This window comes from Tiliqua scincoides, chromosome 6, assembly GCF_035046505.1.
Source record: "Tiliqua scincoides isolate rTilSci1 chromosome 6, rTilSci1.hap2, whole genome shotgun sequence".
NCBI classification, from domain to species: domain Eukaryota; kingdom Metazoa; phylum Chordata; class Lepidosauria; order Squamata; family Scincidae; genus Tiliqua; species Tiliqua scincoides.
The window spans coordinates 8499386-8517253 of record NC_089826.1 but is presented as its reverse complement, the minus strand read 5'-3'; the positions used below and the strand labels follow the sequence as shown (position 1 = coordinate 8517253).

The 17868-nt window shown below is 45.9% G+C and overlaps 1 protein-coding gene and 2 pseudogenes across 1 annotated transcript in view; all 3 read right to left on the bottom strand.

The window, feature by feature from the left end:
* Nucleotides 1-17868, bottom strand: part of FRAS1 (Fraser extracellular matrix complex subunit 1) — a 279843-nt gene that overhangs the window by 92694 nt on the left and 169281 nt on the right. The window contains exons 22-29 of the mRNA XM_066632279.1: nucleotides 14847-14993; nucleotides 11950-12096; nucleotides 9809-9952; nucleotides 8060-8200; nucleotides 6740-6880; nucleotides 4736-5006; nucleotides 3814-3898; nucleotides 2283-2609 (exon numbers count right to left, since the gene is read on the bottom strand). Coding sequence (XP_066488376.1) covers nucleotides 2283-2609; nucleotides 3814-3898; nucleotides 4736-5006; nucleotides 6740-6880; nucleotides 8060-8200; nucleotides 9809-9952; nucleotides 11950-12096; nucleotides 14847-14993 — 1403 coding nt within the window. The remainder of the gene's footprint in view (nucleotides 1-2282; nucleotides 2610-3813; nucleotides 3899-4735; nucleotides 5007-6739; nucleotides 6881-8059; nucleotides 8201-9808; nucleotides 9953-11949; nucleotides 12097-14846; nucleotides 14994-17868) is intronic.
* LOC136656702 (5S ribosomal RNA) lies at nucleotides 5903-6019 on the bottom strand (annotated as a pseudogene).
* Nucleotides 6414-6533, bottom strand: LOC136656404 (5S ribosomal RNA; annotated as a pseudogene).

Sequence of the window (17868 nt, the reverse complement as noted above, 5' to 3'; positions counted from 1 at the left end):
AACAACCAAGAAGGGGGGGAGGGACAGCCAGAAATCTTCTTTTATGTATGTCTAGACACCACTTCGCCAGAAATAAACCTGGCATCGTGATAATTAGAATACGGCAGAAGCTGGGGATCTGCCAGCCCGACCTCACACTAAATCCTCCAGGGGCTTTCCGTGTCTCTTTCACACCGACGGTTTCCTTGCTTTCCTTTGCAAACTGTTGCAAAGCGGGAATCAGAAAATAATGAGGCAAGGGAGTGTGAAACTGACTAATGCAGCAAATTATTTTCAGTGCCTCACCTTCATCGCTGTTTGTTCCCAAACCTGCACGATCAACAGAAAGAAAGAAATAAGTTTTCAGCAGCAAAGCACTACATTTTACAGGGAGCCTCGTTCCCTGCACTGGGGCAAAATGGAGGCATTCCTTCAAAGGAATGGCTCTGAAGGGAAGGGGGCCCGCTTGCACGCCACAGTGAGGCTCCCTGCAAAACTTAGTGCTTTGCACCCCCTCTAGCAACGCCACTGCTCAGATGAAACACTTTGCAGGTTTTAAGATATCTGGGAGCTTCCAGCGATTATCCAGCTGGCCACTGCTGAAGGGAAAGCAATATGCTATGCGAAGTGAACTTCAGGCTACACACATCAGGTGGTTTGCACATTCTGAACTCCTTCCAAATGCACCGGGCATGGCTGTGCTCCAGCACGCCCAAATTAAACCAGGACCTCTCTGAACTAACAAGTGCCTTACAAATAGATCAGGAGTGAGAACGAGCCACCATCTTGGAGGTGTGCTCCCTCTCAACTTCAGGGTTTGGCAGGCAAAGATAGCAGAGCCACACCTTGTATTTCTTGCCAACAAAACACAAAGTCCAACTGACAAGTTCTTACAAAACCAAACCAGCTGTACATACAGTGGGAGGTCTCCCCTCTGCCTGTTCTTTTCCATGGGTTTCTTCTCCATCATGAGATCATACTGCTTGTACGCATACAGTATGTCCACATTTGAGTCAGAAATGGCAGTAAAGAAGCACAGCAATTATAGAGCAATGAGCATCACATGTACCACATCACAAACAAGTTGGTGCTTCTCCCCATCAAAAGTTGGAATTCATGCTTGGAAGATGCTTAAAGGACACCATGACAATAATCCAGTGATTTTCAACCGGTGTTCCATGGCACACTGGTGTGCCACAAAAGGTCTGCAGGTATGCTGTGGGAGTTTGGAACACAGTGGTTGAAAATTGCTGGAAAATTCTTCCAGGTTCTGCGGCCCTATTTCTAGGGCAACTTTTTGCAGTAATAAATTGCCTGTCCCTCTTTCTCTACCAGAGGAACCAGTGCCGGAAGAGGGACAGACAATCCATTACTACAGATAGCTGCCCTAGAAATAGAGCCACAGAACCAGGAAGAGTCTCCAGGAAGCCGGAAGTGACATCACAAAAACCATACAGAAGACCACAGAGGTCAGTGTGCCATGAGAGGAAAAATATTGAAAATCACTGCATTTATAAAATAAGTTTACTTGCTCATTTTTTTCATTGCTTCAGATAAGAAATTTGATTTCGTCAGTGGGGTGGGGGCTACAGTACAGCCACAAGATGCTTCACTTGGACAACTCTGTGCCAAAATGGGAGATGTTACGTCCAGTGGCATAGCTAGAGGGGGTGCAAAGCACTAAGTTTTGTAGGGAGCCTCACCGCAGCATACAAGCAGCCCCTCCCCTTTGAAGCCATTCCAGGCGGTGGGAGCAAAACAGAGGTATAAATCTTCATTTCGCTTCCACTGCCTGGAATGGCTCCGAAGTGGATGGGGAAGGACCATTTGCACACTGGAGGGAGTCTCCCTGCAAAACGTAGTGTTTTGCACCCCCTCTAGCTATGCTACTTGTCACATCAATGACCACAGACCTTCCCAGAAATACTATGATGCCCAACTCTTGACAGATGACACCATTGCTTTACATCACAGTCCAAAGATGTCTTCTGAGAGCAAGTCTGGAGACACACAGTGAAACTTCAACTGAACGGGCCTGGATTTAATAGAAATTGCAAGTGTCTATTGCATGTTAAGAGTCTAATGCGTGTTATGGGCATGCACATGTGCACTGCCATAAATGCATTCATTTATGGATGACTGGACTCTTGGCACTAACAGACACTCCTTTGCCCCATTAGTCCGTTACATCGAAGGTTCACTGTCGTTCTTTCAGAGTGTTTTGTTTACCCCCTAGAAAGTTGAAGGCAGAATGAAAGAGGGACGGCTACTTGCGGTGTGTGAACTGACATCACAGCACATACCTTTGGAGCAATCTTGATGTGGAACAGTATATTCTGAAAGTGATACCCATCACTTGCTTGCAGGACCACTGTGTCTTCTAAATTACTGGATCCATCATGGATATAATGCACAAGTCCTCTCAATAAGTCATCAAGGTGAAATACAAGCATGGCTGATGGTGTCTTCTCAGGCAGCTTGGCTACTCGCCCATGACGAGGAGGATCTAAAACAGTCACTGCCACATCCTGAGGATTATCGCTGTCTCGGATATCAAGCACGAGGTTAGTTATGGCTCCGGCTTCCCCTCTGCCAAGAAAGAGGGCTTCGTTCTTTAGCACATACGGGGCCTGGGATATAAAAAACAACATTCAGTTCCTTGTTTCTTGATAGTGCCGTGTGTATTCCCTGTTTTAAAAAAATCCCACAACCTTAAATCACAGCTGCCTCAACAGCAGCTCAATTGTGAGTCCTGTGTAAAGTTGACAAATTCTTTAAATGAGAGCTTGTGGGCATGTGAGCATGTTTTGTTGTTCTTGCCTGTATTGAAAAGGGGGGAAAAATGTGTTCATTCGCATTACAGAATAATAGCCTAATCCTATCCACAAAAGATGCTAGTGGTTCTCGTAATCTGTCAGCACACTGTGCTTGCTGCCATCGCTGCGGCTGTTCTGTGGCTCACTGCTGATGACTTGACCCTTAGTAAGCTCCACAGTAGCATTGGAAGGCTTCAGACTACCCATTGGCTCAGGTTAGGTGGCGGTGGGGGTGAATCTCAGCAGCAGCAACGTCCACAGGATCTGGAGCCCCCATCCTAGCCTTGACACACCCCCTTAGTGTATACCTGGTGTAATTTGAGCAGGCCCCTAGGGAACCAGGCAGAGGAAGTAAGTACACATTTTCTTTACTTGCACACATCCCAGCCAGCCCATGGGATGCAGTGGATTTCAGCATCCCTGCAACATGCCGGCCAGCATGGATAGGATTGGTCCATAATTTGGTTGGGAGGTTGGCAACCTTCAGTCTCGAAAGACTCTGGTATAAGCCTACAGCACCTGGTATTCCCAAGCAGTCTCCCATCCAAGTACTAACCAGGCCTAACCCTGCTTAGCTTCTGAAATCAGACAAGATCGGGCATGTGCAGGGTAACGGTTGAGAGGGAAGCAGAAGAAGTATAAAAATGTAGTAAACTCTTTATAATGAGTCAGACTACTGAGGTCAGCATTTCCTACACTGACTGGCAGCTCTCCAGAGTTTCAGAAAAGGGTCTTTCCCAGTTCTATCCAAAACATCAGGGAGTGAAACTGGGACCTTCCGCAGGCAAAGCAGCTGCTCCAACACTGAACTTTGGTCTTGGCAACGGAACGAAGAAGCAGAGTATTGACGTGGTTGAAAGGATTGTACCGCTTCAGATTGCAATGGGGGGGAAGGGGGAGGATCAGGTTTTTAAATGTTAAAAAAGCAATTAAAAATTACCTTCTGAGTATAGATCAGGATAAACATTTCTCTTCATATTTGGAAAAAAATATATATTTATATAGTTGATCATAGTACCTGACTTGAAAAGGCTTGAACAGCAAACTCTTCAGGTTCAGAGAAGTACTGGTGATGGCTGACCTTCAGGAAAAAATGACCATTCCTATGTGAAAGCCCCACAAGAGAAGATTATATAAATGGATGTCTTATGAACATAAGCGCTGGACAGCCAGATCCAACCTAAATCTTCCCCTGCCAATGCAGCTGCGCCAACAGAGCGTGTACAGCATCCTGCACAGGAGTGTTGACCCCCTTACCAGTCTTGACACTCAGCCCTCCCTGACCCATTCCTCTCCTTCCCTGCCCCATTCAGCCTGCTGCCTGCCCACCACCCACCCCAACTTTCATGTCCCAGGGTTTCTTTGGGGGCCACTGGTATGCAGCTGCAGCTCAGCTGCATGGAATGGCGGGTCATGCTTTGCGACGGCCAAGTGCACTGTGTTGCTGGAACGCGCATTCTGGCAGTGCAAAAGCCCGGTCTGGGCCGTATGAAGAGCCCTGCTAGATCAGACCAAAGGTTCATTCAATCCAGCAGCCTGCTTTCTACTGTGGAAACCAGATGCCAACCATCTGGTCTTGAAATAGGTCTTGAATAAGCTCATAGACAGGAATGCAGATAGATGTTGATCCACTTAGTACAACACATATGTTCAAAGGAGTGGTACACTCCAAAACATGCTGAACCTGTTTGACCAGTGACCATCGCAGGCCAGAAGAATCACTCTTGCTATCACAGCTAATGATGGCTTCCTTAAATCACTTTTAAGTCATCTGATCAGAGCTTGAAATGCTACCAATCTGAAGCTCTTGCTCAGTTTTTTAACTGCTGCACATTCATTGCAGGGAAAACACAACGAGCCGGGCCTAAAAACTCTCTGAAAGTTTCCTTTAGCACCCTTGCATTCACAGTAAGAAGACATGCAAAGGAAGACCATATCACCTGGATTTCTCCTTATCGTGCATGAAGAGAACTCTTTGCCCCTCCACATCTTCCCAAGTGAAATGGTCGCCTTGTTTCAAGTCTGCCTCCTTCCCGCTTGTGACAGCCACTAGCCTGCCATTGGTAGGAGAGCTTGCCACGTGGAACAGCAGGTCTTTTCTCTGGCCACTGGGACTCTCTACCTCCAGGAGGGAAAAATCAAGTGGCTTCACTGCGCCGATCCCTACCTGGAGTGAGCCATTTGCACTGAGAGCAGGAGCATGTGTGACGGCTAAAACAAAAGAAAGGAAAAAACACAATTAGTGCATAGATAGGGACACTTTCGGACCAATCCTATCTTCGCGGTCTGCTGCTGGAATTAACATTCTGGCAGTGGAACGCCCGTTCTGGCCGTCATAAACGGCAATCTGGAAGTGCACTTCTGGATCATTGCTAGAGATCCAGTACATGACAGGACAAAGGGGAGTGCTCATCGACAATGATGGGGCATTATTGGGGAGGACAAAGGTGTGCTGGTGGTGGGAAGAGGTGACACCCAGTACAGGTGACTTGTGACAGGTGCTATCCCCTCTGGAGACTGCCGCCACTTGCGCCAACCCATTTTGGCACAGCTGCATGCTATGGTAGGGAAAATCCATAGGATTAGGTTGTCAGTTAATAATTTCTATAGCATTTTAACAGTGCAGCCAGCCAAAGAGAAACAGATGTGCATTTCAGCTGTCTCCTACGGACTCCACAATCATTCTTCAGTCTCTTGCTATCCATCCACAAAGCCAATATATGTCTGTAGTATATAAGGATATATGAAGAATAACATGAGGCTGTCTGCACTGGAAACACACACAGTTTTGTACCAGTTTAATGGTCATTGCCTTCCCCCCATAGAATCCTGTGAAACACGGTTTATGAGAGGGCTCCAAATTCCGAATTATGAGAGGGAATTCTCTGAATTCCCCGCCCCCACCCTTTACCAGTGGCGTCACTAGGTTTGTGGCATCACTGGACATTGATATTCGATCTAGTTTAAATGTTATATAAGTCCATGGTCGGCAACCTTCAGTCTTGAAAGACTCTGGTATAAGCCTACAGCACCCGGTATTCCCAGGCGGTCTCCCATCCGAGCACTAACCAGGCCTGACCCTGCTTAGCTTCCGAGATCATGGTATAAGCCTACAGCACCCGATATTCCCAGGCGGTCTCCCATCCAAGTACTAACCAGGCCTGACCCTGCTTAGCTTCCGAAATCAGACAAGATCGGGCATGTGCAGGGTAACAGTTGCTGTCCATATGCTAAATAAATACATAAACTAGGTTTGTGTCACCCGGTGCGAGAGGCCAGCGCATCTCCCCTATGATGGGCCAGCTCCCATGCAGTGGGTGGGGCAACATCCTGGGTAGTGGGCGTGGTGATGCAGCATCATCCCGCCCCTGCTGGTTTTGGGGCTATAACTTTTGATATAATATAGACATTTAAATGCAGTTTGTTTCATTGCATTCTGCATGAAATTATGCACCAAATGATTTATACAATGATGGTATTATTTGAAAATTCCAAGGCTTTAACCATTTTGGCCACTAGTGGCGTCGCCCCCTCATGCATGTCACCCAGTGCATCCTGTACCCCCTAGCAACGCTACTGGTTGGTTGGCAACCTTTAGTCTCGAAAGACTATGGTATAAGCCTACAGCACCCGGTATTCCCAGGCGGTCTCCCATCCAAGTACTAACCAGGCCTGACCCTGCTTAGCTTCCGAGATCAGACGAGATCAGGCATGTGCAGGGTAACAGTTGCTGCTACTGCCCTTGATAGAAGTACAGTTCCCAGCTTTTTGTGTGTCTAAAGCAGAGATTGCTAAAGCTGTTTGCCTGGGATGTAAATACCCTCACTGGCTCTCATTATAGCCCCCGTGTGGCTTATTATTACTATTCCAGCTCCAAATGGGAAATGGTAGGTGAGACAAAGTGATCTGCTGCCCAGGTCCAACGGGCTCAGAAAGATACCCACCTTCACACTCCCTCTTCTTGGGATTGCCATAGAAACCATGGCCGCAATCCGAAACACAGCGGCCTCCTTGCAGAAACATGGGGTCATCACACACTTGGCACCGACTGGATCCCTCACATTCCAAGCATCCCTCAGGGCAAGCTAGCAGGAAAAGGAAAGGCACAGCCCATTAAAGACAGATCAGACGCAACTAATGACAATCTCTGGGCTCAGAAAAACAAGGCCACTACTGTGTTCCTACTTTATTGCCGGTCAATGATACAAGACACAACGGGCTTGTTTATTCAACATCGCCCCAAGACATAAAGGGCTGCAACTGCACAAAAAGAGCTCTCCTATCCACAAGGTTTTCACCACCAGCTTTGGCAGAGGGAGATACTCCAGGCATACAATTCTCTGCACATGGAAAGTAGCACTTGTGCACACAGGTGCTCATGCACTACCGCACATGAAGAGTATTTCAGACCACACACAATCATATGCTCAGGAGCTTGTTTCTCCAGCTGGCTTTCTAGTTATACATACTGAGTGACTATTGTTATAAACAATTAACTGAGCCTCTGCTGGAACAAAAGGGGTGCCTCTTTGTCCTCTGTTAATAAGATTGTTCTCCTTATAAGGTACAAACAAGGAAGCATAATCACAGCCAAAGATCTTACAAAGACTGTGCTTTTCACATGTTACGCTTAGAGAGACTTGGAGGGTTCGGATAAGAGGAGACAAGGGGCTTAGGTAGGATTAGAGGATGGTGGAATATGTGGAACAGAACTCCGTTCAGGGTTGCAAGCTGGAAGGAACAACCCAAGAGAGAAGAACATTTCAGTGTTAGTTATGACAAGTCAAACCAGCGATCCGTACAACTCACTATTAGCTCCTCTGGTTGGTAACAGTTCTCCAAGATTAGGAAGAGGTTTCCCCAACCCTGAGATTCTTTTACACCTGGAAATACCAGGGTTTGAACCTGGGACTTTCTGCCTGCAAAGTCTATGTTGCACCAGTGAGTTCGCATGCCAGCAAACAGGACATAACAGAATAGAAAGTAAGATGCATTAATGGCCCAATCCTATGTGCACAATAGGCCCTTGCGCAGACCTTGACAACATTCTGTGGCCTGCTAGCAAATGGCGCAGCAGCTGGAAAGCCCTGCCCTGCCAGCTGCAGCCTGCAGGTCACCTGCAGTACAGCTCATTTTTCAGCACTCAATCCAATTTTGCCTTCTGAATTTTGCACCTCGAAATGTGAAATTGCCCTTTCCCCTTTCTGCCCAAGCTGCTAAGTGTGAATTCAAGAGTGCTTAAACCCCTGGAAGCTTTTATCTACCTGAGCACTTTTCCTCTCCTTGGTCTGAGTAGTATCGCTTTCCACACTCCAAGATACACTGTGATCCCAGGAGGAGAAACGGGCGTTCACAGAGGGTGCATTCACTCGGGGCGTGACACCGGAGGCAACCATCATCACATCCTGCCAAAAACCACACATGTTAAAACACTGACACGAATCCTCTTAGACACAGAAGTACATGTGCATATAGCTCTGTAATGGTTCAGTCCTATCCAGGGCCAGCCCAGAGTGTTCTTGGCATCCTTCAGTCTCGGAAGACTATGGTATCGCGCTCTGAATGGTGGTTCTGGAACAGAGCGTCCTCTCCAGTGCGCAAAGCCTGGGTAAAGTAGATATGGAGGATAGACTGTTACCCATGCAGCAAATCCCCCCTCTCCATGTCACTGAAATGGTCCAGTGGAAAGGCAGAACCCAATACAGTTGGTTCCAGCAGCGTCGCAGGAGTTGCCAGAACGTGACTGTGTTCAGCCATGAACTGCCTCAGGGACTCCGGCTCCGGATTTTGCCTCGAGGTTGACTCCTGAAGCCTTTTCTGTAACTGGATGTAGCCACAAGGCAGTGGAGGTTTGGGATCAGAGTTTTCCTTCTCTCAGATGAGCTGCCTTCCCAGGCTGACGAGTCCCATCTACCCGGTGGCTGTTTAGTCGCCTCTTACGACAAGTACAGCCAAACTGAGGGCCTATTCTTATCCCCAGCCCCCAGGGGAAAGCCCAGAGTGTACAGCATCACTAATGCAGTGCTTCCTGGATACTATGGGTTGGCTGGGGACCAAGTAGCCTGGGAGAGGTAAGTAAAGAACACTTTTCCCTCTCCATAGGCTGTTTGGTCCCCAATGGATCTCCTCAGATCACCCCACCTCTCTCTGGCTGGTAACAGATTTGAGGAGGCTCTGTGGGTTGAGATTTGAGGAGGCTCTCTTAGGGGCAGCTGGTAGCTGTCATTACCTCCCAGAAGGCTTCTGGAGTGATGCTATATCACGTCGTCATGGCCTGATGATTTATGGGAAATGAACAATGGTCATCAACAGATAGGCACTGGAAACAGCACCACCATAACTGCAGGACAGGTCCCTCTTTTACCCCCATTTCACCATTTCCTCTTCAAAATTGCAAAAATGGACATCCAGTCGGCCATGGGGGTCATTTTGACTTGGCCCTTGTCCTTGTCCACCCAGAACCAAAGTCAAATCTTACTCAGGTCTACTGGATAGTAGAGAAGCAAGCATTTCTCAGGATCAAAGTGGACCTTGGGCAACATCTACGAAAACATCTAGTGAACCATTACAATAGTATCCATCACTTGGAATTCAACTGTGTTTAAACTCTTGCGGCTGCAATCCTAGGCACGCTTATCTGGAAGTAAGCCTCATCGACTATAAGGGGACTTATTGCTCAGTAGATATGCACAGGATTGGACTGTGTGACCCAAATTTATTCACCTGAGTGTTTTTTAAATGATAGAAGTAAAGACATTTAAAAATGTTGGCAACCTTCAGTCTCAAAAGACTATGGTATAAGCCTACAGCACCCAGTATTCCCAGGCAGTCTCCCATCCAAGTACTAACCAGGCCTGACCCTGCTTAGCTTCCAAGATCAGACAAGGTCGGGCATGTGCAGGGTAACAGTTGCTGCCTCCACACTTCTATGTTTATGTATCACCTTTGAGAAGAAGCAACGATGTAACTTTGTACGTCGGGGTGATATGGAAGAAGTCATTGTACAGCCTTACTTTGACATGTGTCAGGTTCTTCCCTGTAAAATCCTAACGGACACTGTTCGACGCAGGATCCATCGTGGAGAACATATCCCTCCATGCACTGTAAGCAGTCAGTGCTCTGGGGACCGCTGCAGGCATTGCAGCTCCAGTCACACTCTAGAGTACAGAAAACAAGACAAAACATCTCAGCAGTCATTGTCTGCTTGCCTGGCACCCATCTGTTTGAACACACACACAGACGTTGAGTGCAGGTGCACTGAAGGGCAAAGACAGAAGAGCAAAACAGATGTGAGACAGGCAGGAAAATGGCCACGGAGAGATTGTCTTTGAATAGCACCAATTCTGCTCTGGGGTTGAACATTTCCCAATTATGTTAAACAAGGGCATGGGCTGCTGCTTTTCAAAGGTCCAGTCGTGCAGTCACAACAGACAAGTCCCTGAAGGTGCTTGCGACTGCCGCTTACGGACACTGAGCACGAACACACATCGCTCGCTAGCGTAGTCCGTTGCAGTTAAACCTATAAATCTCTTTATCTTCTACTCATGGGGACCTCTGGGATTTCCCCTGAGCACTGCTAATTAAGTAGGCCAAATTGATGACAAAGGTGACATTGGCCTACAGTCAAAATGAACGTCAGAAGACAGTGGAGCAAAATTAATAATAGAAAAGCAGAGACGCTGCTCATCTCTCCCGCTGCTCAAGGCAGCCAGCAGGTATCTCTTGGGATAGGCTACAGCAGTGGTTCTCAAACTTTTAGCACCGGTACCCACTTTTTAGAATGAGAATCTGTCAGGACCCACCAGAAGTGATGCCATGGCCAGGAGTGACATCATCAAGCAGGAAAAATTTTTAGCAATCCTAACCACACTTACCCAGGAGTAAGTCCCATTTACTATAATTACTAAAAGCGTATATTCAACAGCCTGTTAAAAGTATAGATCTGTAACATCTCCCCAAATGCAGTCATGTAGCATGGTAGCATCAAGTCTACTATAATAAAAATGAAATACTGAAATGAATGGGGACCCACCTAAATTGGCTTGCGACCCACCTAGTGGGTCCCGACCCACAGTTTGAGAAACACCGGGCTAAAGGAAAAGTGAGCCCTATTATGGAAAGTTTGAAGCGTTTATTTAGCATCAATAGTATGGTACTGGACAGAACAGAGAAGTGATATGGTGTCTGCCTAAAGAGTCAACTGTCTACATATGCCAGAATCTGATTCATTATGGCTCTCTTTGTCCAGCATGACTGATAGCCATTCTAAACAATAGGAGAAAAGCATTCCAAGCCAAACAGCACCCATTTCCTGCCCATGAGATTGGCGCAAGGTCTCCAATAGCGTTGTTGCAGGAAGTAGACCTGGCTTTGGGGGAATATATCCCCCACACTATTTGAGGTTTACGTGGGTTATCCCCCACACTATCTGAGGGGCACAGAACACTTCTTCTGCACCCTTTATTAATTAGGAAGCTGCATCTGTTTACTTTCCACTTGTTCAACCTTTGCTTATCTCTTTAATTGTTAGAAAACAATGCCAGAAAGGCAGTTGTTATCTCAAGATAGTTAATTATAAGACAAGATCTCCAAGGAAGATAAACAGCAATCCATATGGATGATATATATTTTTAATCTAATTTAGCAAAGGGTTGAAAAGGGCATCACCTGAATACTAATCTCAAAGCCAGTATCCGTAACATACATACGTAATAAGGCTGGGACCTCTGGATCATAAGTCTTTTAAAGACCTCTCTTGAAATATCTATATTCAGCCTTGCAAAATTTATACACCAGAAAAATCCAGTAAATATATAAAATTTCACACGAATCTTAAAGCAAAAATGTCAGAGAGTTTTAAGCTCACTTATCGTTCAGTTGAACCATGAGCAAAGCAAATTACAAATCTTGACCCTTAGAAGCGTTTGATGGTTCACCCACATCAATCATTTGCAAGAGAGGGATTTGCAATAATCTTGTTTTACATTGGGGGCTGAAGCCGGTGACAAAAAATGGGTGTGGAAGGAGAGAGTGAGTGAAAAAGAACACCCTGGTAGGCTTCACTGTGGTTTAAACCAGTTTGCTAAATTGGTTTAACAGGCAAATTGTCGTTACGATCCCACATGAAAATATCTGGGTGCGTTTTTCATCCCACCTTTGCAGGTTTTTGTGGACAAATCGAGGTAATACTGAGGAGCGCAGCTGTCGTACTGGCATTCACCAAAGAGCAACACTTTGGATGGGTCTTTGCAGGAGGTGCAACTGGTTCCTGAATTGCAGCTCAGACAAGGAGCACTGCAGGCTGGATGGGAAGATATAAGACATCGAGAATGACTGCAGTTTCTTTTTAAGAGCAGAAGTACTATAGAGGCTAAAAACATGAGCTGGAAAGTCATGCGCAGACCCCATTTTCTCAGCCCCCACCTGCAATATGGGGGCAAGCAGAGGTTCTCAAACATTTTAGCACCGGGACCCACTTTTGAGAATGATAATCTGACCGGGACCCATCGTAAGTGATGTCATTAACCTGGAAGTTATGTCATGGTTGGAAGTTACATCATCAAGCAGGAAGTGCAGACATTGTGATGCCAAAGCCTGCTGCTTTCCTGAGAACGCAGTATAAGTTGGGTTATTTATCAGCAATTTTCCAACCGCAAATCAATTCAGAAAGAAAAAAAAGCCTATTTACAACCTAGACACAAGCAAAATAACCACACAGCTCTCCCTCTTTCCAGTGTTAAATCTTCCCATATTTTCACTGATGTCTGAGGGCCCAACCCTATCCAATTTTCCAGTGCTGGTGCTACTGTGCCTATAGGGTATACACTGCTTGCTGTGTTGGGGAGGCAGTCTTGGAGGCCTCCTCAAGGTATGGAAACATTTGTTCCCTTACCTTCAGGCTGCATTGCGGCTGCCCTGGTGCTGGAAACTTGGATAGGATTGGGCCCTGAGCTAGTTGCTACGTGATCCACCTGAAAGTGGCTCACAACCCACCTAGTGGGTCCCAGCCCACAGTTTGAGAAACATTGGGTATGAGAATAGTGATCAGATTATCGAGCTATTGTATGGTCAAGCTCTTTGATTATCTACAGTATATAAACGTCAAGTGCAATAAGCTAGCTAGAATGGAACAATGACTAGGAAGACCTGGATTCAAATACCCATTCAGGCATGAAGCTCGCTGGATGGTCTTAGGTTAAGCATTCTTTTTAGCCTAGCCCATCTCACAAGGTTTTGGTGAGAATAAAGCCATGTACTTCACTCGATGGTTCTTAGAGCCACAGTGGGATAAAAATTTATTTAATAAATAAGTGAAATATATGCTATTAATGTTCAATCACTCACTGCCATTTTGGTGTGGGAAACCATCCGGTCTCCTCCTGCCACCATAAGGCTGCTATACATATGTACCTGGGAGTAAATCCCACTGAACTCAGTGGGGCTTACTTCTGAGTAGACATGCATAAGATTGCACTGCAAATCAAAGACCAAGCCTCTTACGTACAAAACTTTCCTAAAGTAAACTCCACTTTTTATCCGGTGGCATGCCAACATGATTCCACAGTGGTTCCCATCCCAAACTCTCCATCTTAAATAACTTATTTCCTATGCTGTAGTATCTGACTCCTCTCATCAATTCCAGAGGGGTGTTGCAACATGCAATTGATGAACATTTGCAACGCTTCAAGAAAGATGTGTGGACTAACAGAGCAACGAAACAAGCTAATAATTAGATGTATGATGAGGTACATTTGCAAACTTCAAAATATACTAATAACACATTATTCAAAACGACAGGGGAATAGTAGTTGTACTGTAAACCTGTTAAGGCAGATCTGGGTGGGCAGAGTTTATGGTTCCACTGCACTGCACTGCGGTTGCTGCTCCTGGCACCCAATCTCAACGCAGAGACACTCTGGGCAATCACAACTGCCCAGACATCCTGTCGCAAAGTCCACTGGGATGATGGGAAATAAATGCAACTGGCTAGAGCAGGGGTCTCCAAACCTTGGCCCGGGGGCCGGATGCGGCCCATGGCAAGCCTCTATCCGGCCCACGGCCAGCCTCTTGTCCCCTGAAAGCCTCTGGCCCACTTGGTCAAAAATGACTGGAACTATGCTCTGGTTGCGTCTGGAGGGTGTTCTAAGAGAGGTTGAATGAATGAGCCCATTCATTCACTTATTCACACATCTAAGTTCTATCTCTAATGTATTTATATAAATTTTATATTTAAATTTTTTTTCCGGCCCTCAAAACCGTGCCAGACATTTGATGTGGCCCTCTGGCCAAAAAGTTTGGAGACCCCTGGCCTAGAGTGTCCCTGTGCTGAGATTGGCTGCCAGGAGCAGCAGCAGTGGTACAGCAGAACCATAAGCCCTGGCTGGGATGGGGAGGGTTTTTCAACGGCGTAGCGGTCTCCGGTTTGGAGACTTCCCCATCAGTCAGTCTGGAGACCATTTTGGAGACCTCTGGTCTAGTTCACAATGCAATTGTAACAAACATCTTGGGTCAAAGGTTCTTTCATTCCCTTGAAGCCAGTGTTCAAATATTTACTCAATTTGATGTCATTATCTGGTTTTCCTTGGGGTTCAAGGTGGGCTGTAGCATTTTTAAGCACACAAAAACATGACCATTGCTTTCGAAAATACATTATGTAGCATACGTGACCTGCATACAGCCCCATAATCTCAGAGTGTTCTGCAGATACTGTAGTTAAGGACACAGGCTTTGTTGCCCTTTGGGGCAAACACCACACCATGTCAAGTCCACCATTAAAAAAATGGACTGGAAGGATACCTTTTGCTGGCAGCCGCAGCAAACTCTGTCTAGCTCAAAACCATAAGAAGTAGCCACCAGGTCAAATGGCTGCGTGGGGAGGAGATGGGAATATGACATGGGAGACCATGCTAGTGATTGCACTTACAGGCCCACAAGTTTTTCCCAAAGTCTAACAGTACTGGTGCATCTTCCATGCATAGACCAATGATTACACTGAATAAAACAGAGCAAACGAGAAGCACATGTTTAACCGCATCTCAAAGGAATACATACGTTTACATAGCAGATTCTCATCTCTGTAGTAGCCACGGGAACAGGCCAAGGCGCACATGCCATTGTGAGAAAGGACAAGGCTGGAGTCACAGGATTTGCAGGAGGAAGGGTCTCCCCCGTCGCACGTTTTGCAGGAAGGATGACACCCTGGAGGACAAGATGCAGCAGACCAAAGTCTATGAAGATGCCACTTTGCAAGCAAGCCACTAGAGGTTCACCATGCATGCACGCAGTCTATTCTTAAGAGACCAACTGAATAGTGCCTTGAACATGGACTGTAAGAGGCAAAGCTTCCTTGATCAACCGCAAAATTCATGGGACTGGTCGATCTCCCTCATCTGAACCTACTGAGATAGGATTCTCACCAAAATCACACAAAGTTAACCCTATATATGCTGCTTCAAGCTCCTTTACAAGGAGGGGACCATTCAGTTAGTCCACAGTGGAATGTAGTATGTAGTACATACTATCATGAAGAATGGTTGCCAGAGGTGGGAAAATGCATTTATGAGATTCAGTTTCGTTTTAGAAAGAGAATTTAAAGGGTCAGGACATTAAAAGACTAATAGAACTGTTAAAAAAATGGTTGGCAACCTTCAGTCTCGAAAGACTATAGTATAAGCCTACAGCACCTGATATTCCCAAGTGGTCTCCCATCCAAGTACTAACCAGGCCTGACTCTGCTTAGCTTCCAAGATCAGACAAGATCAGGCATGTGCAATGAAAAAAAAATGTTATTTTGTGAAATGAAACTTAAGAATAGCCACCAGACTGGATAAAATCTGGGAGGAAGAGTCAATGTTTTCTTATCTAAGCTGGTTTGAACCACAGGACCTGCAGCTTAGAAAAGGGAAAGCCTGGACAAAGACAGTTTCCCAGGAAAGTCTCCTGCAAGTGCATAAGAAACTGGATTCAAAACTGAATCACACATGTGTATTGTTTTAGCCTGGAGTCTTTAACAGGAAACAAGTGCACCTAGAGTTTGTTGGATGTGCTTATCCAAATATGCCAAATATAGTCCTATGGTTGTGGATTTTTTAGGGGGAGGGGGGGGAGCTTTGAAACTGCTTTGAAATTGTTTGCATAAATTTGGTTACTGAAACCTTTTTCAAAATCTCTAAGCCATCCATCTGGAATTTTGGAGTTTTCCCACCCCACACCTAATTGCCAATTCCACTCCACTCGGTACTGGTAAAGTCACTAGGTCAGTGTTTCACAAACTATCAGACCCACTAGGTGGGTGCATTGCAAACCAATTTCTGGTGGGTCCCTATTCATTTCAATGTGTATTTTATTTTTCATATATTAGACTTGATGCTAATATTCTTGATGTGATGTGCAGTATGTGACTGCATTTGGGGAGATGTTACAGATTCATACTTTTAACAGGCTACCATGTGTATGCTTTTAATCATTATAGCCATTGGGACTTATTCCTGGATAAGTGTGGATAGGATTGCAGCCTTGGAATATTTGGGGAATTTTTTTTTTTTTAACAGATCAGCATCTGCTTGGGAGGGTTAGGAAGGTTCTACTTTATTTTAAGTAATTTTTTAAACTTACACTTGTTGTAAACTTTTAACTTACTTCTTAAGTAAGTAAGGGTGCAATCCTAACCCCTTATGTCAGTGCTGTCCAGCACTGGCATAGCAGTGCCAATGGGACTTGTGCTACCTCCTGTAGTTGGGTGTTACTCACAGAGGCCTCCTCAAAGTAAGGGAATGTTTGTTTCCTTATCTCAGAGCTGCACTGCCCTTTTGTCAGTACTGGAAAGCACTGACATAAGGGGTTAGGATTGCACCCTAAGTTTAATTTGATTTTGTTTTACAGGGGGTGTAAAAAATTTTCCTGCTTGATGATGTCAGTTCTGGCTATGGCATCACTTCCGGGTTAATGTCATCCCTTCCGGTGGCTCCCGACAGATTGTCATTCTAAAAAGTGGGTCTCAGTGCTAAAATGTTTGAGAACAACTGCATTAGATCATAAGAAGATGAGAACAGCCCCACTGGATCAGGCCATAGGCTCATCTAGTCCAGCTTCCTGTATCTCACAGCGGCCCTACCAAATGCACCAGGGAGCACACCTGATAACAAGAGACCTGCATCCTGGTGCCTTCCCTTGCATCTGACATTCTGACATAGCCCATTTCTAAAATCAGGAGGTTGCACATACACATCATGGCTTGTAACCCGTAATGGATTTTTCCTCCAGAAACTTGTTCAATCCCCTTTTAAAGGCATCCAGGCCAGATGCTGTCACCACATCCTGTGGCAAGGAGTTCCACAGACCAACCACACGCTGAGTAAAGAAATATTTTCTTTTGTCTGTCCTAACTCTCCCAACACTCAATTTTAGTGGATGTCCCCTGGTTCTGGTGTTATGTGAGGGTGTAAAGACTATCTCTCTATCCACTTTATCCCTCCCATGCATAATTTTGTATGTCTCAATCATGTCCCCCCTCAGGCGTCTCTTTTCTAGGCCAAAGAGGTCCAAACGCCATAGCCTTTCCTCGTAAGGTGCCCCAGCCCAGCAATCATCTTAGTTGCTCTCTTTTGCACCTTTTACATTTCCACTATATCCTTTTTGAGATGTGGCAACCAGAACGGGACACAATACTCCAGGTGTGGCCTTACCATCAATTTGTACAACGGCATTATAATATTAGCTGTTTTGTTCTCAATACCTTTTCTAATGATCCCAAGCATAGAATTGGCCTTCTTCACTGCCACCGCACATTGGGTCGACACTTCCATCGACTTTTCCATCACCACCCCAAGATCTCTCTCCTGAGCTGTCACGGTGGTGTAGGGAGGAGGGGTTTAGATTCGTTAGGCACTGGGGAACGTTTTGGGACAAGCAGGGCCTGTACAAGAGGGACGGGCTCCATTTGAACCAGAATGGAACCAGACTGCTGGCACATAACATTAAAAAGGTGGCAGAGCAGCTTTTAAACTGATCCCTGGGGGAAGGCCGACAGGAGCCGAGGGGCATCCGGTTCGGGACTCCTCATCCCTATGGGATG